Source organism: Ictidomys tridecemlineatus, chromosome 6, assembly GCF_052094955.1.
Source record: "Ictidomys tridecemlineatus isolate mIctTri1 chromosome 6, mIctTri1.hap1, whole genome shotgun sequence".
Lineage (NCBI taxonomy): Eukaryota > Metazoa > Chordata > Mammalia > Rodentia > Sciuridae > Ictidomys > Ictidomys tridecemlineatus.
Window position 1 is genome coordinate 122,601,643 of NC_135482.1, and position 26,322 is coordinate 122,627,964.

General features: G+C 45.7%; 1 protein-coding gene across 2 annotated transcripts; it reads right to left on the bottom strand.

Annotated features, from left to right (window-relative positions):
• Il17d (interleukin 17D) lies at positions 1 to 26,112 on the bottom strand. Of its 2 annotated transcripts, none has more exons than XM_078015701.1 (3): positions 25,407 to 26,112; positions 24,392 to 24,687; positions 1 to 1,427 (listed from the first exon to the last, which is right to left on the bottom strand). In XM_078015701.1, the coding sequence occupies exons 1-3, from the start codon at positions 25,419 to 25,421 to the stop codon at positions 1,109 to 1,111; spliced, it is 630 nt and encodes a 209-aa protein (XP_077871827.1). In that variant the 5' UTR covers positions 25,422 to 26,112; the 3' UTR covers positions 1 to 1,108. The 2 variants fall into 2 exon arrangements, with proteins under 2 accessions (XP_077871827.1, XP_077871826.1); XM_078015700.1 differs by having other exon boundaries at positions 25,060 to 26,111.
• Between the last annotated feature and the right edge of the window lie 210 nt (positions 26,113 to 26,322).

Here is a 26,322-nt window from a genome sequence, read left to right on the forward strand (position 1 = left end):
TTCCATCTACAATTGTTTTAATGATTAAAAAAAAAAAAAAACGTTTACAAATAATTGCATTCAGGGACAGACTTTGAACCTAAATAGAAAAGTAAGACAAACTTCAACATTGATCTCTGGAAATTCTAATTTGGCCCACATTGCCTTCATACTGGCCTGGTCTTAACTAGGCCAATACAGGATAGGATTCTTCCTGAGAGTTGGCAAAGATGTCATATTCCACTTTTTTGTCCAGAAATTGACAACTGTGGCTTTCAAAAATAAAAACAAACAAACAACAACAACAAAATAATGAGAAAAATTTAAGTTATTATTAGTCTGAAACCATTTATGTACTCCTGAATAAAAACAAGTTTGGATTTGTGGAATTCACTTCTAGGCATCCTTTCTGCTCATCTGTTGGCCTGTGAAGACTTTCAGTGGAAGAAAGAATAGGTCAAATTCAGATATATCCATTTCATTATTGTCAGCCAAGGGCGGGCAGGTTGAATTCAGAGCCCCAGGCCACATGCAAGCTGAAAAGAGTTTATCTGATGAGTCCAAATATGCCTCTAAAGAATCCTATCAGAGGAAAACAATGTTATAAATTGCTTATATGTCAAGTAAAAAACAAATTAAATATAGTTGCTCTAAATTGCTAATATAAAAATAGTTTCTGCTCCTATTCAAAACAGTTGCTTTAAAAAGTAGTATGTACTCTACTTTTTTAAAAAAGATTTTAAAGAAAACTTATGTATCTGCATCTCCTTCCTGGATCAACCACCTAACTGCTGAGCATACACAGCCACACACACTGCTGCAATCACAGGAAGCCTGAAGAAACCATTTCCAAACCCACTTGCCTGCTACTGAGTTCTGTGTGGCTGGCCTTATGCCAGTACCACACCGATGCCCTGTACCTGGTCATCTTCCCATCAGCCTTTAATAATTCTGTGCCCACTTTTGCCTAAAAAAAAAAAAAATAAAACCAGGGAATACCTGGGTCAGATAACCTGCCAACTATTCTACATTGAAAGACTGCTCCTATTGGGCTGGGTCCATTTTCCTTGCACGTATACTGTGCACAGGCAGCTGACCAAGTCTTCCCCCAACCCTTCCCAGGTGTCCTTCAGGGGCTAGACGGCTTGTCGTTGGGGCCAAGAAGCAGCTTGGCACCCTGCTTGTCGATGCTGGAGTTGATGCTGTCTGCATCCTTCTCCTGCTCAGGGACACAGGTGCAGCCCACTGGGATGGTGACGTAGTCCTCCATGTACACTGAGCGACCGCCGGCACAGGCAGAGGTCCGGCGCAGGATGACAGCAGGCATGTACACTGGGGTGCTGCGGAAGTGGAAGTCCTCCTCCCCAAAAAGCCCAGTCAGGCAGCCCCGGCACAAGCAGTAGGCTTCAGGCAGGTACCTAGGGAACCTTGCCGGGTCATAGGAAATTCTGAAAAAAGAGATTGAGGGATTAATTTGTGATTTGGGGGCAACTGACACACACATGGAGAAAGGACAGCTTCTACAAGGTTTGAGCTTCTGAGACCGAACACCAGAAAAAAGGTGGGGAGCATAGCAAACACTCTGTTGAAATTATTGATTAAATGAAATGGGTTGAGGAGGAGGCTAGGCCTTACATCTGACATCTTATCATCCAGTTAGTGTCCGCTTGAGGCCCCACGCTGAAATAGATACACTTGAGCTTTGTTATATTTTAAATGCTGAAGACAGCATTTATATCTATTCTTGAGCCAACCCATAAAATTAACCTAAAGTCTGCAATCAAGTAAATAGAAAAAAAAATTCTAGGCAGCCTGCACATGTGACTACAGGGGCCAATGGAATAGAAAGAGACCCAATGTCCGCTTGGGGCCACCTCTGGGGCCTCTCCACCAGCCAGTCACAGAAGATGCGCAGGCTGGTACAGAGGCCACGAAGGGGAGACACTGATGCAGAACCACAAGCAAAGGCAACTGCAGGACATCTGTGTTGAAGTGCACGGTGACTGTGTCCATCTGTCTGTTGGGGTCCATATGCCTTTCTGTTTGAAGGAACCCACATGGCACAAGGAGAGGGCAGGACTGGCTGGCTAGGATATTCAAAAACTGGTTTAAATTGGATCAATTTCATTCTCCTTCCAGTCTTCCTATTTTGGGATCAAATGCCAAGAACTGAGTGTCAGTACCTCTGGAGCAGCCTGGGCCAAGTGCCAAGGAATGAGCTGGTTGGCTGGGCCAGGTGGCTTCCTGGGAGGAGGCAAAAGCAGCACCAGGCTGCCCTCCACAATCCACCTGCACAGCCCTACCAAATCAAACAGTCATTCCCAGGAGCCCAGGAGACCTCAGGAAGCTCCCTTTATAGAAGTAAGCACTGTTCCCATTTCTTACTGGACTGCCATGACCCTCATTTCTTGTTCCAATAATCTGCCCACTTAAAACATGGGCAATCCTCTTATGAATCCGCTTCTCTTTCTTCAGGGACAGAGTCCTAGAGATCCTAAAATCCCACAGTCACAGTCTTAACTTCTCTAACCTGCTCAGCAATATACATATACTTGAGGACCCACAATGTGCCAGCCCAGGAACACTCACAAGACCCTACAGCAGCCTCTCAGCTCAGTGGGGCCTGGGGAAGGGTAGACAGATGGGTTTGCAGATCTTTCCACCCGAACCCCAAGACGTGCAGGTTGTGCCATCTGGTTCCAGACCCTAACCGGCTCAACACAGACGGTGCCACAGCAGGGCACCAGAGTGCCTGCCTCAACCTGACCCGCCCCACCTTGCAGTGTCCTAGGCATCCTGAGGACTCTTTTTCATCTAGCTCCTCGCTACTAAAGACTGTGACTCAGAGGTTTCCAGTGAGAAAATACATTCAGAGAACCCAGACTAAAGGAGGAAGAGAGACCAGTGACAGGTCTAGGGGCTGATGAGTGCTGAATAGAGGTGAGGGTGGGTCTGCAGAAAGAAGGAACTGGAGGGCAGATACTGCCCACTTAGCTTGGTGTGGGCCAGAAAGCTGGGGGTGGAGGCCCGGGGTAAAGGAGTTCCTGCTAGATGTAGAGCCCCTTTGACTCCCTTCCTGTGCTGTTCTAGGGTGCAGAGAGCCCAGATGAAGGCTCATAAAGGGGTGCGGGGGACAGTGCAAAATGCAAAAGTTGTCTAACATAAACAACATTTTTTTGTCCACTTATGCTTCCCTCCACATGCACATGAATAGTTGAAAGGGTACTTTTTATGCTCCTCCCCACTAATGTTTTTTTTCTGTGATTTGGAAGCATAATGAGCCTAGAAAATCCTTGCCAGGACTGAGGAAACCATCCCCCCTAGTCTTTCAGGGTTGTGAGCCTCCTGACATCCCCCCTTAGGACCTCTCCACTGGAATGTACCCGTCACAAAAACTCAAACCCTGTGCTCTGCTCTCAAAGGCCACCAGATTGGTCCTTACCTCCATTCCTTTCCACGGTTCCCCTCACTGTCTTCTCTTTCAAGCCTCCTATACTCTGGGTGTTCCAAGGGGAATGTTCCTCACATCCCACAGCTAAGTTCTGCTTAAGGTCCTTTTTCCCCCCCAAACCAGTAACAATTTACTGAATTCTTGCCTATTCGGTGAATTCAGGTCCAATTCAAATCATTATCTTAAAGGTTCCCAAATTTCCTCAGGAGAATTTAAATTCTTTCTTCATATCATTGTAACATGACTGGCGATGCGGCTTTGTGATAGAGCATTTGCCCAGCATGTGCAAGTCCCCTGGCTTCAATCCCCATCACCACGAAAAACAAAAACCTGTCCATGTTCTTGTAACACGTGGTGCCTCTGGACAGAACTCTATGTTGTCTGTCTGCCTGTAACAAAAACTCAGTCTCTTTACTTTTGCCTGAACCTCTGCCTCCATTTTGCATCTGTCTCTTTTGCTATGAGTTGCCTTGGATTCTAGGAACAACAGGTCCATTATGGTGGTGTCCTTTCAAAAGCTTATGTGTGAGTTAATGCAAGAAGGTTCAGAGGTGAAATGATTTAATGATGAGCACTGTAACCCAATCAGTGGACTAATCCCCTGGTAGAGATTAATTGGGTAGTAACCCTAGGTAGGCAGGGTATGGCTGGAGGAGGGTGAATACTGGGGGAGTGGGGGGCATGCCTTTGAGGTTTATATTTTATCTCTGGTAAGCACAACTCTCTGCCTCCTGGTGGCCATGTCCTGAGCTGCTTTCTTCCTTCCCACTCTTCTGCCAGACCTCGGGCCCAGAGCAATGGAGTTGGCCGTCTATGAGACTGACACCTCTGAAACTATAAGCCCCAAATAACTTTTCCTCCTTACTTTGTTCTTGCCAGGTCTTTTTGGTCACAGAAACAAAAAAGCTTACTAAAACAAGTTCTGATTGATAAACATCTTGTAATGTCCTGGAACCACTCCCCAGGCAACAGTAGCTGTCGTATCACCAAACTGCACAGTCGGAAAAGAATGGACAGTCCATGCCTGATCAAGATCATCTGCTTTAGTAGCTGCATAGAACCTCTGGCTATGCAAAGCCCCAATCTTTGCCCTCATTTCCCTTTCTATTAACATCAAAGTCATTGTCAGTCCCCTGCAGACAGGGCTAAAGTTGTGGGTCCCCTCATCTTCCTAGTGTAACTGTACTGATTAAAGTTTTTTTCCTGCTTTTCACCATTACTTTTCTGCTTAGTGTTTGGGGCCAGCGGCTGCACCTTATTTGTTGGACCCCAGAGTCAGGCCTCTGGCCTAGGATTCTGGTCACATGCCCTGGACAGAAAAGTCAGACTGTGTGGTCATTTCTCCTCTTTTCCTCCTGGCCCATTCTAGCCTGTCTGCAAAGGAAGAGTCAGGAGCTGGGAGCTGGGGACGGGTTAGTCTGCCTGTGTTGGCTTCTGACCTCACAACCCAAGGTCAATTCAAGACCCTAACTTAACATCTGAAGGAAAGAGATTTATAGTTAGTATTCACACTACCACTTTCAACATTTATCCACTGAATATCTGAGGGCTTTTTTCAGGCAGTAGGGATACAGACAAAACACATACCCACTCTCCAAGATTCACAATCTGGAGGGAGACATACTAATAACAGGAGTTCACCTGGCCTGTGGGAGGCTTTAGGAAGAGGTGGCTCTTGACTGGATTTATCTACATGAAGAAATGAGAAAGAGCCTTTGGGGTGGAGGTCCAAGTACAGGATAGAGGGAGTAGGTACAGGGGGAGGTACAAGTTGAGAAGGTCAGAGGGATGAAGAAAGCTGCACCCTGTCAGGAATGCACATCCCTCAGGAATTCTGGTCGGACCCTGAAGGCAACAGGATGGGAAATGACCTGATGAGATGGACGGGTAGAGAGATCCCTTCATCTCTGGGGAGGAACAGCATCTGGGGCCCAAGAGGGGGATCTTAGCTGAAGCTGATTTTGAATTATTGGTATACGGATGGTGACTAAGAGAGGAGCATGGAAGGGAGAACAGAAGGAGTGGAGGTCACCACCTTTGAGGGGAAGAAATCTGAGTGTGGACACTGTGACATCCTTGAGGCCAAGAAAGGCAGAGGATGGAGACAGAGGTGGTCAAAAGCTGAACTTGAATTGGAACCAGTTTATCAGACGTGGGGATGGAAAGTCTTAGACTGTATGTCATCACTATAACAATGTGCCTGGGACTGGGTAATATATAAAGAATTTAGTTCATGGTTCTCGAGACTGGGAAGCCCAAGAGCTGGGAGTTGGCCTCTTCTCAGTATCTGGGGAGGGCCTCATGCTGCATCATAACACAGTGCAGGGCAGCACATGGTGAGACAGAGCAAGGGCGCCCACTCAAGTCTCTCTTCCTCTTCTTATAAGGAAGAGGAAGCCCCAGGAAGCCCCACCTCGTGACCTCATCTAACCTACTTCCAAATGCTATCAACCTGTGAGTTTGGGAATTAAACTTCCAACAAATGAACTTTGGGGAACACATTCAAACCACAGCAAAGCAATATGAATGTGGGAAACTTGATAGGATTTCCAAGAGGAAAAACTAGGAGGGAGCCTACATATGAAAAGGGCTTGAGAAAGGGACACAAACCCCAGGAGCATCCCTGCCTGGTGCAGTGAAGACTCATGGAGCCTCTGCCCGTTCCCATGTGTCTCTGTCTCAGGAATCAATTATTTGGTTGCTTTAAAAACCTATCAGATCCAAACTGGGGCACATCCCACAAAACAACTGACCACTGTTCTGGGGCAGAGAAGAGGCATTAGGAGGGCACTTTGAATGAAGTCTGCAGATTAGATAACAGGGTCCTATCTATGTTCATTGCCTGATCTTGATTGATTTGCTGGCTATTGATGCTGCCATTTGGGAACACCTGGGTAAAGGGTGTATGGGAATTTCTTGTCCTAATTTTACAACAGTTTTGCTACTTTGAACAGTTGAAAATAAAGAGGAAAATTTTAAATTTCAAAAACCTCCCTGATGGAGAGAAATCAGGGAAATCTGAACCTGACTGAGTAGGTAGATATTAGGGAAGTATTAATTGTAAAGTGTATTAATGCACTGTGGCTTGACAGCGCCCTCACTTGGAGAGGTGCACGCCAACAGAGACTGCTGAACACTGGGGAGGTGGCTGGGTACCCTCTGCGTTTGGCCCATAGGAGATGGGGAGATGGTAATAAGCAGGGCACAGATTTGGGCTGTGCCCTCCAGGAGTGCACAGGTCTGTGGGCAGGACAGGCTGGCATCTGTCAGCTCCATGTGGCCAGTCCCAGTGTGTTAGTCAGCTTTTCGTCACTGTGACCAAAATATCTGATAAGAATAACCTAGAGGAAGACAGGTTGGTTTCACAGTTTCAGAGGATTAAGTCCACGGTCCATCGGCTCTATTGCTCTGGGCCTAGGTGAAGCAGAACATCATGATGGAAGGCATGACAGAGAAAAGCTGTCAGCTCGTGGCATAGGGAAGGGAGGGAGGGAGGGAAGGGGTGAAGGGGGAAAGAGGAGGAGGGGGAGAGAGAGAGGGAAAGAGAGTGTGTGAGTATGTGTGCAAGTGTGTGTGTGCGTGTACAAGGGGTGGGCATGTCCTCAGAGACTTACTTCTTCCAACTAGGTCCTACCTCCTAGTAGTCCATTCAGCCATCAGTGGATTAATCTGTTGGTGACATCAGAGCCCTCAGATACAATCACTTCCCAAAGCCACACCTTTTGAACATTGCTGCACTGGAGACCAAGTCTTCAACACATGAGCTTTGGGAGGACATTCCAGATCCAAACAATAACACCCTATGAGGGGTCTGAGGAAATGCTCTACATACATTGGAGATGAGGACAAAAGACAAGAGGGCTAAGCAAAGAGGAGGGCTCAGGGACCTGCAAATACGACGCAGCAACACACACCTGAGCCAGAAAACAGATGACTGCAGTGGGTGGAAAACTGCAGCTGGAGTGATATGCGAGTGTGAATGTGATAACTTGTGTGTGAGCATATCCAAGTGTGAGCATGTCATCATGTGATATAAGCATTGCATACCTGAGCAGGTGTAAGCATGGGTGAAAGAGCATGGGTGTAAGCATTTGCATGTGTGAGTATAAACAGCATGTTTGTAGGTATATGTGTGTGTGAATGTGAGGGCACATAAGTAGGTGTGTATGAATATGTGTGAGCATGCACGGGCACAAGCATGTGTGAATATGAAAAGTGAGGGTTTATGTGTGTGAATGTGTGGGGGGTGTCATGTGAATATCGAGGGGGAGAACGTGTGTTGGGGGGTAGCGATCTCATGAGAAATTCGAGGTGGAAGCGGAGCAGAAAGTGGAGATTGAACCCTGCAGCCCCTGGGAACCAGGAATGGAGGATGAGTTTCCCAGCACAGTGGAGATTCCTGGAGGAAAGTCACCCAACAGCAGGACAGAGAGTAAATTGCAGGCGCACTAGAGGGCTGGGGTGCATTAGGTGCTGATTTCCTCTTTGGTGATGTCGGCTTGACCTGCTGGCATCGACCATCCCTTTCAGCTTCACTTAAGATTTGTCTTTCTGTACAATGTGGTGTCTAGGTAGCTACTCGGGTCCCATCACCCTGGGTGTCATTCAGAAGCAATTGGTGCTTGTGCATCACCCTTGTTAGTTTTGTAGGTGAAAGACAGTTGCTTGGATGTATGATGGTCAGAGGTTCATTGACTAAAAATATTCATCCCCAAAATATCTTATTGGTCCCTAGGATAGACCTTTTGACCATCACCATGACCCTTTTGGCTAAGGACTGAAAAAAAAAAAAGCCACCTGCCCTTCCTCTTCATCTCTGCCTGGGAGATGAAAAGAAGGATGAACATGAGTTGTTTTCAAATGGTGCACAGACTAGGAGGGCTCTCTTACAATAGAAAGACCTGATGAAGGCGGGGGCATTTACAATGAATGAACCAGCCTATGGCCATGGCATTGATGTCAGCAGAACCAGTGCCACAGACAGAACAGCCTGGTGTGTTTGGAAGGAAGCTGGTTAGAGCTGGAGAAGTCATGCCAGAAACCCTGGAAATCTCAGCAGAGCCAGGCACAGACACTGAACTCAAGTCTGTGCCCCCAGTTTCCTGCCTGAAATCTGGGGAAATCAGCAGCCAGGAGCGCCTTTTGGTTTCAAAAAACTGCCATGGGAAAGAAACAGAAAGACACTCCATCTGGAAACCTTTCTTTTCCCATACATGGAAATGAAACCCAGCAAGAATTCTGCACTGTGTCCTTGCCTCCCTGGGAGCAATCATTCTTTTGTCTCCACATTTTCTGCATGCTAATTTGCGCAAACTTGGCACAGGGACATGCTTGAAACACATCAACTTTTCCCCTCTGCTGGATCTCAGAAGTGGCCAGGGCCACGTGTGAAGTTTGGCTTGAGTGAGTGACAGCTGGCCTGGCTTAATCCAAGAACAAAGGACAAGTCCTCCAGGGATGATTAGAGGTGATGGAAACTGAGCTTTGGGAGGAATGTAAGTGACAGCAGAGACAGAAAAAGAGTGCTGCCCCTGGGGCCTGGACATGTTAGGAAACAATTCCAAGCGGTTCCGGAGGTCAGCTCAGAGAACAATGAGCACATTCCCAGGAGGAATCGGCCACCTGATGTGTTCTATCTGATGCCCAAGTACAGCTGGAGCATTACTGGCACAAACTTGATGTGGCCCACCCTCCCACCTTGCAAAACTTGCAATTATTTCCAATTCAAAGTAGCAGAGGCTGAGTATTACTGTTTCCCCTCACAGTTATTCAAAGACCCCAACTCCAGGAACAAAGTTGGGGGGAAATGCCTTCCCCATTCCTATCTGGAAACACACTCATACCAGAGGTTCTAAATAGAGACAAAATAGTTTCCACCATGTTATTCATCAGCTCTGAAGGTCGGTGCATTCAGCCCAGTTAAGACTTTCTGAAAAGGGCAGGATGGAGTTGATATGAGTCTTAGACTTGAAATTTTGGCCCAACCGGTAACCTTGGGTAAATCACTCCAACCTGCCTGGTTCCTTGCAAAATGAAGAGGAAGGCTCTTCCCCAGTTTCCTGAAGGCAGGACCAAGGATGTGGTATTTGTTTCAATGTTTTGTGCTTAGAAAAGAACTTGAAATAAACACATTGAATCTCAAAGGTCTTGGAATTGCCCCCAAATCAGTCTTAAAATCAGTACAGTTCTAACTAAAATCCCAGTAAGACTTCTCTAAGAACTTGATGAGCTCACTCTGAAATTTATATAGAGGCAGAGATAGCACTTTGGGAGAAGAATGAGGGAACAGACTAGATATAAAGACATTATAAATGGAAAAACCAAGATGCCTAGCATCCCCTGGGACACTGAGGGACAAACAGCTTCCCTTGTCAAGAATGGAGAGTTCTCTGAAAAACCCCTCTCACTGAGGGAGATAGGAAGGTGGCTCAAGATTTCCAAAGTGTGCCACCTGCATTGGAACTGTATGTGAGCTCTTCTTAAAAATGCAGATTCCCAGGGGCTGGGGATGTGGCTCAAGCGGTCGCGCGCTCGCCTGGCATGCGTGCGGCCCGGGTTCGATCCTCAGCACCACATACCAACAAAGATGTTGTGTCTGCCGAGAACTTAAATAAATAAATTCTCAAAAAAAAATGCAGATTCCCAGAGAATGATAAATGTATGAGGTGACGGATATGCTAATTATCCTGATTTGTTGATTACATAATGTATACATACATCAGATCATCACAGTATGCCCTGGTTATTGTGTCAATAGAAAAAAAAATACATAAAAAGAACAGAAAAAAGGTGGATTCTCAGACTTCACACACACTTGCTGAGAAGCTCCTTTTCACATGCTGCCCAAGGGATTTGCTTTGTTCATTTAAACTGGGAGTCACTAATTGACATAAATCAACAGAAACCCATTCCTGGTTGCACTGTCAACAGTAGTTAACTGATGTTGCCACAGGGTGTTTTGTGATCTGTTAACCACCTATATACTGACTGCAGCTGATGGCAAATGATTGGATGGTTGCATTTTCCTGGTGCTTGGATTTCATGACCATATCAGCCCAGGAGTGTCTTATGATGCAAAGTTTAATAAAAACATTATTAATCCAACAAGAATTAGCATTGCCATTAGCATCTCAGTTGGAGGCACATAAATGAGTTTCTTCAAAATAGTGAAGCTGTTCCCCCACCCCTAGAGATCTGCAATTAATTGCTGTGGAATGGGGCCAGGCTGTTGGTATTCTTTTAAAAGCTCCCCAGATAATTCTCAAAGATAGCTCTTATACAAGCCATTTTGGTCTCCACATTTAAGAGAAGTAATGAGTCATTAAGAGAGAGGTTTTAGGGCTGCGGATACAGCTCAGTGATGGAGCACTTGCCTAGCATATGAGAGGTCCTGGGTTCCATCCCCAGCACTGAAAAAAGAAACCAGGGTTTATATTAACCTTCCATCTTCTCATTTTCCCTTTAGAACATGCCCTGCATGGTTGTGATGCTACACAAAAGTCTCATTGTGTACCATAGGCCCCCCCCCAACTACAGGGCCAGGTTCAGGGGGCCTTATTGGCTGATCAAGGGGTAACTGGGGACACTGGAGGCCACAGCTTCCCTCTGGGGGAAAGCTGTAGCCAGGAGGCCCATCAGCTCCACCCTCTTTCCATCTGCTAAGGCCGGAGGGAGCCAAAGAGCTGCAATACATGCTGCCAAGAAGCTCTGAAAAATGCTTTTCTGGCCCCTACAGGAAAACATCAGTGTGCATTTCTCATGAAAGAGGGCATGGAAAAATCAGTCAGGGATTGCAGCAGGCCTGACCGGGGCACAGTTCCCCAGGGCATTCACCTGGCCAAGGAGAGCTAGAGGTCGGTCTTGTTCCATCTGGGGACTGCGGTTGCCTTCGGTGCCATCCTGAACTTGGCACCAAGGCCAGGCCTGAAGTTGAGCCAGTGAAAAGGGCTCCAGAGAGAACCTGCTCATCTGCCAACAAGCCGGCTCAGGGCCACCAGGAGCAAGAAGGCTCTGCCTGCCCGCCCTCCCCTCACTCATGAGGGGAAACTGAGTCACTGACAGGGGAGGGAGCTGGCCTACAGTCACCCAGCTCAGCTGGATTCGCCTAGTTGCCTGCACCACAAGCTACATGGGCCACACAGACCTAAGACTCGGCTCTACAGTTTGTGGATATTTCGCAACCAGACAAGCGCCTGGTGTGGCAATTTTACAACCAGGAAATCCATTCATTTCATGTAAAATCTGCTGTTTTGGGAGGTCTGGAAAAGGAGAGATCCAGGCTTTGGAAAAGAATTTGGAAGATAATTCAAGAGGGAAAAAATTTATGACAGAGGGAAAGAAAGAGAAATGAGAATGAAAGACCCAATTTCTTGAAGGCTTTTATTCTTTTGTCATGGCAAATGCCACGCATTGGGCACAGCTGGGCGTCTCTCTTCAAAGGAAAACACAACTCATGCCCGTGGGATAACTAAGCTCTCTACCCTGGGGAAGCTGCAGAACGTGGGTTCAGAGCCATCTTTGATGTGTCTGATCTTGGGGCATGAGGGAGGTGCCCCTGTGCACAAAGGGAGAAGCCCACCTGGCCCCCAGGGAGTCAGCTGTCACCACACACAGGCCACGAGAGACAGTTAACATCACATTAGCCTAGCTTCTTTCTTTAATTCCAGGAGAGTTCCTGGTATTTTCTCTTTGATGGCTTAGTAAGTTAGGGAGCAATGTCCTTATTGTCCTCCTTCACATTCTTCATGTGCCATCTCTGGAAGACAGACACCATGAGGAATGTCACTTTATGGCATGCAAGGAACTTCCTGCATTTGCCCAAATCTTTCTGTTGGCATGAAGGGCACACACATTCTATTCAGGTGAGGAACCCGGATAGAGGAGCCCAAGGAATGATATATTGTCATCCCTCCTGGCTACTCTAGGAATGCTGAAGTAAAACCCAGGCCCTCAAGGGAGATAACCATCAAAGCAAAAACGATAATCCCATGACAATGCTCCATGACAATGCTTTTATTTTTACTCTGTGAAACAGTGATAGGTACAGCAGAGCCTGATGTATTTTGAGAAACCCAGAGAGGGAAAAAGTGAGCTGTACTTTGGATGGCTCAAGGTCACTTTTCCAAAAAAATATTTTTTTGGGGGGAAAAATACCAACATTTGTTATGTAAGCTGCCTTAACCAATGCATGTCTCCTTTTCTACCACAGAGAATAAGGATGAACAATACCAGCCCTCCATTTCTCTGGCTGTAATGGAGACTTCCAGCCAGTCACACTCTGTTCTATTCTCTTTTCCTGGTCCTTTCTCTAGATCTCCCCTTTTTTTCTTAACAGAACATTATCATTATAATATTATGCAGATAGGATACTGTGTCCATGTTTATATGGATATATATATATATATATATATATATATATATATATATATACTAGATATAATATATAGCTATACCAGAATTATACAGATTTTCTTTGAAGATAGAAAGGCTAGTTTTAAAGTCATAAAAGTAACCCATAAGTATGAAGCAGGTGCCCAGCAAAGAGTGAATATACTAAGGAAAAAATTATAGAAAAAGAATAGGAATCCCCAACCCCACAAATTCTAAAGATCACTGGGACGGGCCACCCCAGAACAGATGATTAGCCTGGATTTTGGCAAGGTGCTGCCCCCTGTTGTCCACAGTTGCCACTGCAAACACCTTTGCTGACGGGAGCCCAAGGCAGGGAAGGACAGAAAGAACCCTGTTACCTGGCTGCGGGTGCTCAGGCCATGGGGCTTCTCACTCAGCAGGAACCCTCTGTTCTTAGTGTTGGCACACACATTTGGAAGTATATAAGAGAAGGATGATGCATTTGAACAAAGATGAACAGGAATATCTTTAAAAGGCTACTTGTATAACTTTCCCTGATGTTATACAGTAGTCCTCACTTATCTACCAGGTATACTGACCCTGCAAGACCCCCTGTAGATGACCTGAAACTGAAACAGATAGTAAGAAACTCTCTATATTATATAGTTTCCCTATATATACATGCATACCTATTAAAAATTTACTTTATAAATTAGGCACCATAAAATATTAACAAAAACTACTAATAAAACAGAACAATTTTAACACTATAATAAAAGTGATGTGAATGCAGTCTGTCAAAATATCTCACTATACTAAACTCACAATTCTTGGGATAACATGAGCTGATACAATGCCTGCCTGATGAGATGAAGTGAGGTGGATGACGTAAGCAGTGTGATGGAGTATCAGGCTACTACATAAGGGTCACTTGAACACAAGCATTGCAATATTACAACAGTCAACTTAATAAGATGGCTACTATGTGGCTAGCAGGAGGGCAGTATATACAGTGTGGGTATACTAGACAGAGGGACAATTCACCTCCCAGGCAGGGGTGGGATGGCAAGAAAGTTTACCACCTTATTCAGAAGGGCATGCAACTTAAAACTTAGGAATTGTTTATTTCTCAAATTATCCATTTAATATTTTCAGACATAGATTGAATGAAACCACAGGATGTGAAACTGTGGAGAAGGGAGGGATGACGACACTCTTAACTGTTCTTTCTCTAATATTATATTCCTTTGATAAAAAAGTATTAGATGGAGAGAAAGTGAGGTGAATTTTAGGAGGGAAGCTCACAGCCCATAGCTCTCCTCTATTCCTGCTTGGGCCCTGCACAGCCCTCAGTCAATATTTGATGAGTGAATGTGCCATTAAGTTTCTATGTTGGTAAAAATGGAACAATTAATGGACAGTCCACACGAAAAACAGGATGTTGGATTAGCTAAACTTAAGGGCTAGAGGAGTGGTGAGCAAAAATATTCCTTTTATGAAATTCAGCATTTTCCCAATGAAAACTGCTAAAGTGCAGCGTCAATAAACACCAGATGATGGAATCTGTTAGAGCATGGGGTCACTCTGAATGGACCATCAGAAAGGCAGTGGTGACCTTGCCCAACTCACAAGTAGAAGAAGCTGTGCTGAAGTGCTGAGGATATTTAATAAGTAGAGATGTTCTCAGGTGCACTGAATGGGCAGCATTCTTCTTTACAGTCAGTATTCATCTACTTGTTCTACCTGCCTATTGGTGGATGCTGAGGTAACTTCCAGCTCCTTAATATTACTAATTTGTATCTCTGTTTTTCAATCAAGATTCCTGAGGGGAATTAATTTCCTTCAGATTTCTCCTCTTCCCAAAGTCACTTGCTGAAAGTTCTGGCAACTTGAGTTCTCCACAGGAAGACATCCAGGTATTGCAGCCTGGGCTAGGTTGACTCTCCTTTGCAGGTTTGCTCTGCCTAAGGCACCCAACTGCACCTGCATCAGCCTGCTGGGACAGCCTCTTTGCCTGTTCACACTCCCCAGTGGCCTGTATGCCTATTTTTAAGTCACTTGACTTCCCCGTCCCCTGTCCTCTCTCTCTTTGCTTCCTGTCCTGTTTTTCTTTCCACTTATTTCCTTGTTGTTACTGCTATCCATGGAACTGTTTACTGCAAAATGAATTTAGGTATAGTCTCTTAGATGCTGTGGAAGAAAAGAACTATATAAAAAGGGTAACAAATAAAGCCTAAAAATAAATTGTTGTACATTATTCATATCCTAGAGAAAAGTTATCTTTAGACTCTGCGTCAAAAATGAAAAATATAAACAACTTAAAATTACTTGAAGTATTCGTAGGTGTTTATCTCTGGGGCTTCAGCATATGTGGGTGTTGTCGTTGAAACCTTAATAAACCTCAGTGTCCTTGCAATATATTTATCAGTATTTTAATGTGGCTTTTAAGAATCATACTGAGCAAATTTATTTTATTTTTGGCATTTTGTTTTTCAAGTAAAAGAAAAACAAACATTATGCCACAAAGTAAATGAGAAAATATTTTTGTATTCTGGGAGTTGAATGTTTTGTTTTGTTTTTTTTTAATACCACACTGGGCAGGAGCCCTGGCTCCATGGAATCAGAGGGGTCCAGGATGAGATCCTAGCTCTACCATTTTGGACTTCTCACTGGGGGACAATCTCTTGATCTCCAGGCCTGTGCTACTCATCATAACACAGTCCAGAAGTGGAGTCACAGGGCTCTGAAAAATTCCACCCCGATGTTCAGGGTGCCTCTTTTGCCAGACCCACAGTCTGTAAGGGCAAACAGCTCCTTGTTCACCAAGGTTCCTGGTGTGTTCCAGGCCATGATGTGCTGAGGCTTTATTTCCTCAGTATCTGCTTTTCCCTCATGGTTGGGAAATTTCTCTTTCTGATCTTTAAAAATGAAATGTCTTTAGCATAGTGGCACACACCTGTAGTCCCAGCCACTCAGGAGGTTGAAGCGAAAGGATCCCTTGGGCCCAAGAGATCAGCCTGGACATGATAACAAGACCCTGTTTCTTTCTTTCTTTCTTTTTAAAAAATCCTTTATCATATACGTATGTCAGTTTCTCTCTCAGAAAGAACAAAATGTGATATATACCTTTCCCTGCTTTATGCCGGTGATGGATTGATCTACTGAGGTACTCTAGAAGTGCCTCATTCTTCTTTATAGTTGTATACAGCATTTTATCTAACTTGTCTATTGGTAGATATTTAAGCAGTTTCCAATCCCTTGCCATTACAATAATGAACTCATACCTATCATTTGGCACACGGACATGTGGGCCCATAGGAGAAACACTGATGAGAAATTGCTGAGTCAAAGGGTATATGAATTTAAGAATATGGGTCTAAGGTTGTGGCTCACTGGTGGAGCGCTTGTCTAGCATATATGACGCACTGGGTTTGATTCTCAGCACTGCATATAAATAAATAAAATAAAGGTCCACTGACAATTAAAAAATATTTAAAAAAAAAAGAATGTGTTATTCAGGTGTAGTGGCAAATGCCTATAGTCCTGGCTACTTGGGAGAATAAGGCAAGGGGATTGCAATCCTCTTGGGAGTTCAAGGCCCGCTTGGGCAACATAGTGAGACCCCCCATCTTAAAAAAAAAATGTTTTTTGATAGCTAATATCCAATTGTCTTCTATAAAAGTTGTGTCAATTCACACTCCTCTACTGTAGAATGCCTTTTTCCTTACACCCTTGGCAAAGTAGCCTAATGCGTGTATTAAAAAAAGGATTCTCATATGGTTTTAACACACATTTCACTTACTATGCCTGCAGTGAACAGCTTTTCATGCTTTATCAAGCATATGAGTCATCTGAACTTCCTTCCCTGGGAACCATCCCTGTCCTTGGCTCATCTTTCCATGACCTTAACAGTCTTTCTCTTATTGGTTGTGGGAACTCTTTAGGAAATGTGCCTTTTGTGACATGGGTTGTAATTAATTTTTCACCCAGTTTGCTCTTGTATTTTTATTATTTTATATTGCCAAGAAAAAAAATGGTATACAATTATGTAATTATATTTCTCAACCTTATCTCTTATGACATTTGGGGACTATGACCTACTAAATAGGCCTCCTCCATTCTAAGATTATAAATATAATTGCTCGTGTTTTTCTCCTTCTTTGTGATTTTATTTTTCACCTTTAAATCTTTGAATCATCTGGAATTTAATCTTCACATAGAAGTGAGATCCAATTGTATTTTTTTCCAGCTGGCAACCCAGCTGTCCCAATACCATGATCCACCTCTCCCCCAAACATACAGAAAGCCTGCTGATATTCCAAATGCCTATTTTTAAACTCATCTTATCCACCTAAAAGTGATCCATTTTGTGCCAGTTAGTATTTCTGACTTGCAGTCTGCTTTCCTATCTTTCTTAGAACAATGGATCTTTTCTTGATCTCCCCCCGAACATATACAATATTTTGCTTATAGAAATATAGTTATCTTGCTCTTCAGTATCCACAGGGGATTGGCTCAGGACCCCTGAGGATACCAAAATGCTCAGATACTATTTGCAAAGAATCTACACACACCCTCCTATATTTAAATCAACTGTAGGTTGCTTATAATACCTAACAGTGTAAATGCTAAGGAAATAGTTGAATAATAACAAAAAAATTCATATATGTTCAGCACAGGTGCAATTTTCTTTCCAATTTTTTTAAGGGGGTACCCAGGACTAAACTCAGGGCACTCAACCACTGAGCCACATCCCCAGCCCTATTCTGTATTTTATTTAGAGACAGGGTCTCACTGAGTTGCTTAGTGTCTCGCCTTTGCTGAGGATGGCTTTGAACTTGCCATCCTTCTGCCTCAGTCTCCTGAGGCACTGCACCTGGATTTTTCCAAATATTTTTGATCTGCTGGATGAATGGATGCAGAACCTGCAGATATGGAGAGAATGATATACCTCTGAACCTAAGCTGGTGGGCCTGAGGGAGAGCATCTTTCATCCAGGCCACCAGAGTCCTTAGAACTCCACTGAAAGACCAAGCCAGTCCTTCCACAACACCTCTTGCAGAAGAGGCTCTGCACTTCACAGGATCTCACATTTTTTAAATCTTCCCATTAACACAAAATGGTGACAGGTGATCAAAGGAAGATGCAAAGAGGTGGTCTCCCGGCAGGAAAGCAGGGCCAGCTTTAGTGGCCAGAAATCTGGAGATGTGGCCTAGTACCAACTCCTGAAGACCACCTTTCCTCCAGTGCATTGGCTACCTAGTTCACATTTGCTCACGGGAAAAACAATCTCATCACTGTTGCTAAATAATATGAAAAACCATGCATGTGATGCCTCAAGCCACTGGATACAGCTGTCCTGCTCCTGGGACCATTCAGCTTTGAGGATCCATATAAGGAAGATCAGAACAGCATTAATAGGACCAACCAATGCAGTGTGTTGATCACACCCCAATGCCTCTTTGCTATCACTGTTTCCTGCTCTCCCAGGTGACCTGGGGATACACAAGTGTCAGCCCATAACCAGGGCAGCTCAATCAATAACTATGTGCAGAATTCTAGGGCTGCTAACTCCCAGTTTGTACTTAAGCCGGCTTTCTCCTTAGCTCCAACACCCACATTCATGGCTGACTGTCACCTATTTGTCTTTCAGGCAGGTAAAAATTAACCAGCCCATGGACTGGGGCTGTAGCTCAGTGGCAGAGCAGTTGCCTAGTATGTGTGAAGCACTGGGTTTAATTCTCAGCACCGCATATAAATAAACAAATTGACAACTAAAAACATTTTTTAAAAAAAGGCATTCTGTCCATCTGCAACTACCAAATCAACAAAAACAAAATTTAACCAGCCTAATATGGAACTCCTGGTTTCCTCCCGAAACATTTGCTCTGCATTCTGTTACCCCATTTTGCTTATACCACGTCATGGTTTGAATCTTAAATGTCCTCAAAAGGCTCATATAAAGGCTTGATCCCAAATGCAGCAGTGTTCAGAAGGGAATCCTTTGGGACATGAGAGAATCATGAGGGCTCTGATCATGAATGGATTAATCCATTTATGGATTCATAGCTTAATGGATTTAGATTGTTATAAAAGCCAGCTCTCTTGGGCTGGGGCTATAGCTCAGTGGCAGAGTGCTTGCCTAGCACGTGTGAGGAACTGGGTTCAATCCTTAGCACCACATGAAAATAAGCAAATAAAAGTTCTGAAACATTAAAAAAAAAAAAAGCCAGCTCCCTCTCTGCTTCCTGGCCACCATGAAGTGAGCAGCTTTGCTCCACCACATGCTCCCTGACATGATGTTTTTCCATGCCATAAGCCCAAAGTGATGGGGCCAAGTAGCCGTGGGCTGAAACTGTTAGCCAAAAGAAATCATTCCTCCTCTTAAATTGATTCTCTCTGGTATTTTCTCATAGTGATGGAAAGCTAACACAGAAAATTAGTACCAACATTGGTTGTTGCTGTGACTATAAGTGACAGTGTGATTCAGAAGCCTTTGGAACTGATTTGTGAGAGGATTCGGAAATGTTTGGAGAAGCAGACTAGAGTAAGTTCAGAATATTGTAAGCAGAGTTTAATGGGAGATTCTGGTAGGTGCTCAGAAGTCAATGCTGATAGGAATGCAGACAGTAAAGGCTGAGCTCATGAGGTTTCAGATGGTAATGGGAACTGAGGCCATTTACATGTTATATTCTAGCAAAGAATTTATCTATATTTTGTCCATGCCCTGAGAGTTTGTGTCAGGATCAGATTAAAAGTAATTAATCTGGCAGAAGATATTTCAAGGCAGCACAGCATTCAAGCAGTGACATGGATATTACTGGCTAGCTTTAGCAATATTTATAACAAGAAATAGAGCAGAAAGATTAGAAAAACTTGTAACTTGGCCAAAAAAGAAGTGAGAAGTAGCCAAGAAGGGTGCGGTTGTTAAAAACAGTAGCATCATTTAAAAGAAGCCAAGTACTTGGCTCCAGGACAATTGGAAAGATACCTTGAGGGCATTTGGGGAGTCAGCAAAAACCTGCCCTTTGAAGGCTCAAGGGTGTAAAAGTGTAAATCACTTGAAGGACTTTGCTTGAAGAAGAGTTCCAGGGAGCCCAGCTCCCACAGAACCATCTAAAAATGAGCTTCCCTGTGTTCAGCCATCTAGGCACTCCAAGGTCTCTGTAGCCATGGGGCCAGCTAGTGCTGCTGCTGGCAGCCGACCTTGATGTTATCTACGTTGTGCTGGTTTTGCAGGCATGCAGAATGCAAGCATTACAGGGTCACAGAGGTTTCCACTGAGTTTTCAAAGGAAAGTTTAGCAAGCCAGAAAGTGTGTGGCAGATTCAGAGTTCCTACAGGCAGGCCCTGGCAGGACATGCATAAAGCTGTAAGAGTGAAGACAATGCTGACATCAAGGCTGTAGGAAGTTTAAGATATCAGAAATGTGGAACATGTGGAAAGGACAGTTGTAGGCAGCAAGTAGAGTCAGTCTAAGAAAAACACCATGTGGGCTGCAGACAGCAAAGCTGTAGGGGTGGGGCTACCCAAGTCCACAGAACTCACATAATGCTACCATATTCCCCAGATGCAGGAGATGGAGCTATATGATTTAATGTTTTCCTTGCTGGGTTTCAGTCTTTCTTTGGTCACATCCTCTTCTTTCCATGCTCCATTCCCCTCTTTTGGAATGAGAATATTTACCCTCTATCAGCCTCACCATTGTATATTAGAAGTATGTAACTTGATTATTATCATTTTTAGAGGTGCTCACAGCTAAGAGTTTGCCTGAAGTCGTGGAGGAGACTTTGGACTTGGACTTTTGAGTAATGTTGGAACTGTTAAGTCTATGAGGACTCTTAGAGATCCACGACTGGTTGTGTTTTGAATTGTGAGATGGACAGGTGAGTAGCCAGGTAGAAGGAGGCCCTAAATTTTAGCATCCCAGGGCAGCCTGTGGAACCCTTGGAGTCCAGGGATAGAATATTATAGTTTGGATTTAAATGTTGGCAAAAGGCTCATGTGTTGAAGGTTTGGTTTCAAATGCAGCAGTGTTCCCACGTGGGTCCTTTCAGAGATCACGGGGTCATAAGGGCTTTGACTTCATGAATGGACTAATCCATTTAGGGATTCATCACTTAAAGGATTTGGGGAGAGGGGCTTTTGTTATAAAAGCCAGCTCTTTCTCTGCTTCCTGACCATGATAAGGTGAATAGCTTTGCTCCACCACATGCTCTTTATCATGTTGTTGTTTTTTTCCTTGCCATGGGCCCAAAATGATGAGGCTAATCAACAGTGGACTGAAACCTCTGAAACCATTAGCCAAAATAACTATTTTCTTCTTTCAAGATAATTTCTCAGGGGGCTGGGGTTGTAGCTCAGTGGTAGAGCGCTTGCCTTGCATATACAAGTACCTGGGTTCAATCCTCAGCACCATATAAATAAATAAAAAGTTTAAAAAAAGAGATAATTTCTCTAGTGTTTTGTCACAGTAATAGAAAGGGGACTAACATTGACAACTCAAGCTATAAACATGGCAAACAGCTAACAGAGCTTGAGACTCCCTGCTGTGTGTTAGGGATATATCTTTTGACCCACAGGACCTTCAGCCCAACTCAGGCATCCTTTTGCCTGGAGAGACTAGAATTTATTATAGAAGGATGCAAAGGCAGCAGCTTCTGTGCAGAGAAGTCAGACTATTGTCTCAAGAGATTTTCTCTCAATTCTATTTAGCACATCAGAAGCATAATATGAGGTTGGAAAGAGAAGGATAATAGATTAGCTGATACTTTTGGGTCTTGGGGATGGTGGTAAGAGAGGAAAAGCAAGAGAGGGAGCCACCAGAAAGAATGGGCTGACATGTGTCTTGAAGGAATGAAATGAATGACAAGGTGTGGGCAGAAGGGGTTATGGGCCTAACTCACATGTGGACAGGGGTTCTGTGAAGGCCTTAGTCTTCTGCAGAGTAGCCAGGTAGAAGGAGGCCCTAAATTCTAGCATCCCAGGGCAGCCTGTGGTATTAAGTAAAAGCAAACCACCCACCTCATTTAACAGCAGGTGTAGGTATAGGAGAAAGCCCATTTTATACCTCTTTTCCCTCATTCTCAAGTAGAATGAATCACCCTTGAACCCAGTCACGTTTCCTTCTTTAATCAGGACCTTTCACATTTGAGTGTGAAAGGGAAACTGCAGTCTTCCTTTTTCCTTTGCAAGTTGAGAATCTCACTGCCTTCTGCCAAAAGCACTGCAGTGTGTCTATCTAGTGTCTCCCTCTCTATTCCTCATGGAGACAGCTGCTATAATTTGGATCTTAACAGTTCCTCAAAGGTCCATGTGATAAAGACTTGCTCCCAAGGGAGGTAGTCAAGCCTTTAAGAGGCAGAGTCTAGGGAGGGTTTCTTTCTTTAAAAAAATTTTTTTTAAAAATTTGTTCTTCTTTTAAAATTTTTTATTTGTTCTATTTAGTTGTACAATACAGCAGAATGCATTTCAATTCACTGTACACAAATGGAGTGAAACATTTCAAATCCCTGGTTGTCCATAGGGTAGAGACACACTATTCGTGCAATCATACATGTACCTAGGGTGATGATGTCCATCTCATTCCACCATCTTTTCTATCCTCATAACCCCTCCCCTTTGACCAATCCAAAACTCCTCCATACTTCCCATGCCCCTAGGGAGAGTTCTTTAGGTCATTGGGGAGGTACCCTCAAAGATAATTTTGGAACTCCCCTCCCCTTTTTTTTTTTTTGCTTTCCAGCCACAAGGTGAGTGGTTTTGCTTGGCCACATTGCCACACGTTCCCTGCAATTGCAATCACACACTCCAACCAGAAGTCTAAAAACCTTGTGTCTGCCTAACCAAGGACTGGAACATCCATCTAAAACCATGAGCCAGAATAACACTTCTTTTCTTTTCCTTTTTTGTAGCTGTAGATGGACAGCATGCCTTTATTTTATTTGTCTTTATGTGGTGCTAAGAATCAGACCCAGTGCTCATGCGTGCTAGGCAAGCACACTGCCACTGAACTACAGCCCCAGCCCCAATGCTTTTCTCTATATAAGTTGATTATCTCAGGTATTAAAGTAATGGAAAGCTAATGTATCTTTCTAGAACACAGTGGCTACATGTCTTTGTTGATCCAAAGTATTTTTACATGGCTGGGGGTGTAGCTCAGTGGTAGAACACTTGCCTAGCATGTATAAGACCCTGGGTTTGATCCCCAGCACCACAGAACAAAACATTCTATTAGGTAAGTTTCAAGCATTGAACACTGCTTAAGTGTTGAGCGCAGCCTCCCCATGACACACTCACCCTGCTTTTTCTTTCTCTTGCCATAAGCAGTCCTTCCCTTCAAACCACCTCATCACTTGGTTTCTCATCATCCAAGATGCAGCTCTTTCTGGACAGTGTGAGAGCTCCCTCTTTAGGTCTGTTCTTGTCTTCTCCTGCCACATTGGGAGCCCCTCCTCTAGAGGCCAGGGGACATCACTCCAGTCTGCAGAGCCCAACCTCACTGCACATTCCCAACATTCCTCAGCCTTCCTTTTAAGCATATTCCTCCTTTCTTCCAAAATGACCTAGTGTTAATCACTTTTTTATTGATGTGACCAAAATACCTGATATAATAAGGAAGAAAGGATTATTTTGGTTCCGGTTCAGAGTTTTAGGTCCATGGTTATCTCCATTGCTTTGGGCCATCATGATGGAAGGGTAGATGCATCAGAGGAAAACTGCTCGGCTCATGGCAGCCAGGAAGTGAAAAGAGACTGAGAAAGGGGCCATTAGCTACCAATGGACTAATCCACTAATGAAGTTGGAACCCTCATGATCCAGTCACTTCCCAGGACCAAAGCTCCACCTCAGGACATTGCTGCACTGGGGACAAAGTCTTCAAAACATGATCTTCAGGGGACCATCTAGATCCAAACTGTTACAGATTTCTTTTCTAGGTCAATCTCAGAATCTTGCTCATTCTTCATTTTGAGGGCTATTTTCATTCCCCAAAATGCAACTCCCCCACACCCACCTTTAAACCACCATGCATTTGAAACTTTCCGAGTCCTGTCACATTCTGCCTTGTATTATGATTTCCTTCCCAGTTATTTCTTCTACTCCCAGAGACTGTAAGCTAAATGGCTCTGAGAGGGTACCTCTCAGAGCTCAATGTCAAGCAGCCGAGATCACACAGGCTCTCAAGAAATGTCTCCAGACTTCCACATTCCAACTTCAACAGGCCTCCTATGAAGAACCCCAAATTAATAAAGGATCCCTGGGGTTGGTTCTTCATGGAACCCATTTAACTATGTACTTGACAAAGGATAGGTGCTCAAAATATATGATGCATAAGAAATAATGTAAGAGAAAACAAGGCGAAGCAGGATTTCTACAAGGAAGTGTGGTAGGCCTTTGTAGAAATGACTTGCTCTGAACCCCGCTGTTCCACCAGCTCCGCACCAACCCCCTGACCTGCCCCATCAGCGCTGTCCTGTGTGGCCCCGCCCCTCCCTACCTGTCTCCCACAAGGCTTGGCCCCGCCCCATCTGCCCCACCCTGCCCCGCCCCACCTGCTCCCGCAAGACCCGATCCCGCCCCAACCCTCTCGCTCAACTCGGCCAGGCTCACCTGTAAGCCCAGGGTGACACGCTGCGCAGGTTGGTGGGTGGCCGGAAGCGGCGGTCCGCGGGCCTGCCCCCTGCCGGGCAGCTCGCGTTGCGCGCCTGCTCGCGGGGCCCCAGCTGCAGCGTGTGGTGAAAGGCGCTGAGCACGCCCGCTGCCAGCCGCCCGTACAGCTGCTCCAGGAGCTCCTCAGGCCGGTCCGCACAGCCCCGCGGCCGCGCCGGGCGCCTGCCCGCCCTCAGCGCGCCCGCCGCCCGGCCTGGTGACAGCGCCAACAGGAAGCCAGCCACAAGCATCCAGACCTGTGGGACAGGCCGCGCTCAGCGCCCGCCGGAGGAGCCCGCCTGCGCCCAGCGCCCCGCGCCAGCGTCCCGCCCGCGGCGTCTGGAGCCCGCGGGCGCCCCGCGCCGCACCGCAGACCGTGAGGCCTTTCCCGAGAATGGGTGCCGCGCGGACCGGCCCCCGAGCGCCCTCCCCGCCGGCCCGCCGCCCGCGGGGTCCCCGGGGCCCCGCGCGGCGCCGGCCCCCGCGCCCCCGACCCCTGCCGCCGCCGCCGCCCCGAGCCCGGGGCCGCGAGGGGGTCGGGTGCGGGGCGCGCGTGCACGTGTGCGTGTGCCTGCCGGGCTGCTGCGCGGCGGGCTGCGAGTGCCTGTGACGCCGCCCGCGCCGCTTACCCCCGGGTGCGCCATCCCCGCGCCAGCCCCCTGCTCCGCGCGCCGCGCCTGCCGGCCAGCGAGGGAGCCCGCCCCGTGCCAGCGACGCTCGGACCCGCCGCCTCGCAGACCCACGCCCCCACGCCGTCATCCGCCCGCCCCCGGCGCCCGGCCCGCGTGGGCTCCCGGCCTGGGACGCTGGGGCCCGGCGGTGGGTCCCGGAACCTGACGCCCTGTCAGACTCCTGCGTCGGCGTCTCCTGGGCACCGAAGGACGCGGACGCAGCCCGGGTTCACAGACACGGAGCGGCTCTGCACCCTTGGCCTCCAGGAATGTCACACATTTTGTCCCTCGTGAAATGTACTCACCAGTGTTCCCAACATCTCCCCGAAGATGTCTTCACGTTTGTTATGATACGGTGTTGTGCAGCGATTCCTTAGCTGAAATAAAATCTAAAAGCCACACAAACCGAGGGCTCCACGCCTCGTGGATTGGGACCCGGCGGCTGTATGGCTTCGAGGTGCCCGGTGTCCCAGAGCTGCAGACTGTTGGTTGTGCTGTGTGTCCTGGAGGAGGAGGAGAAGTGGATCTGGCACTGCCTAGTGGACTGGTGCGGTCCTGACTGGCCGAAGAAGGAGGTGGTAACTGGCCTGGAGGTCTCCAGAGCAGACAAGTGAGGCCTACAGAATGAAGTTGGGGGAGGCGAATTCTGGCTCAGGAAAATGCTTTCTGTAGGAATTAAAGTAATCCAAGGATAGAATGGGCCACCTGCGAAAAGGATGAACTCAAAACCTAGAGTCTCTTTAGAGCTGATACGGAAGAAACATTAGTTGGAAGAAACATAGAAATTTTTGAAATATCTATTTTTTATTGCAGTGAGGGGAGTCTGTTTCTCCTTTCTCCTAAACACCCATACAATGATCATGTGCCTCTTTATCAACTCTGAAAGCAAAGAATTATATACTTCCCCATCGGATGCTTTTGGCTGTAGGTGGGCATCACTTGGCCTATTATTACAATGTTGGAGATTTCCTACCCCTTGTTAACTAAATTCTAAGTGTCCCAGTCATGTAAAATGAACCTAGTGTTATGTGAATAAATTGAATATACTCAAATGAAGGAATTATAATTCAAGAACACAAGAAAACTTGCTCATTTGTTCATTGTACAAATCAATGCTCATTGCTTTCTAGGTGTCAGGCTAATGAATATAATTATGTTAAAGCTGTTATGCTTCGAAAATAAAAACAAATGATCAATACCAGCTGAAAGCTTTTTGAAAGT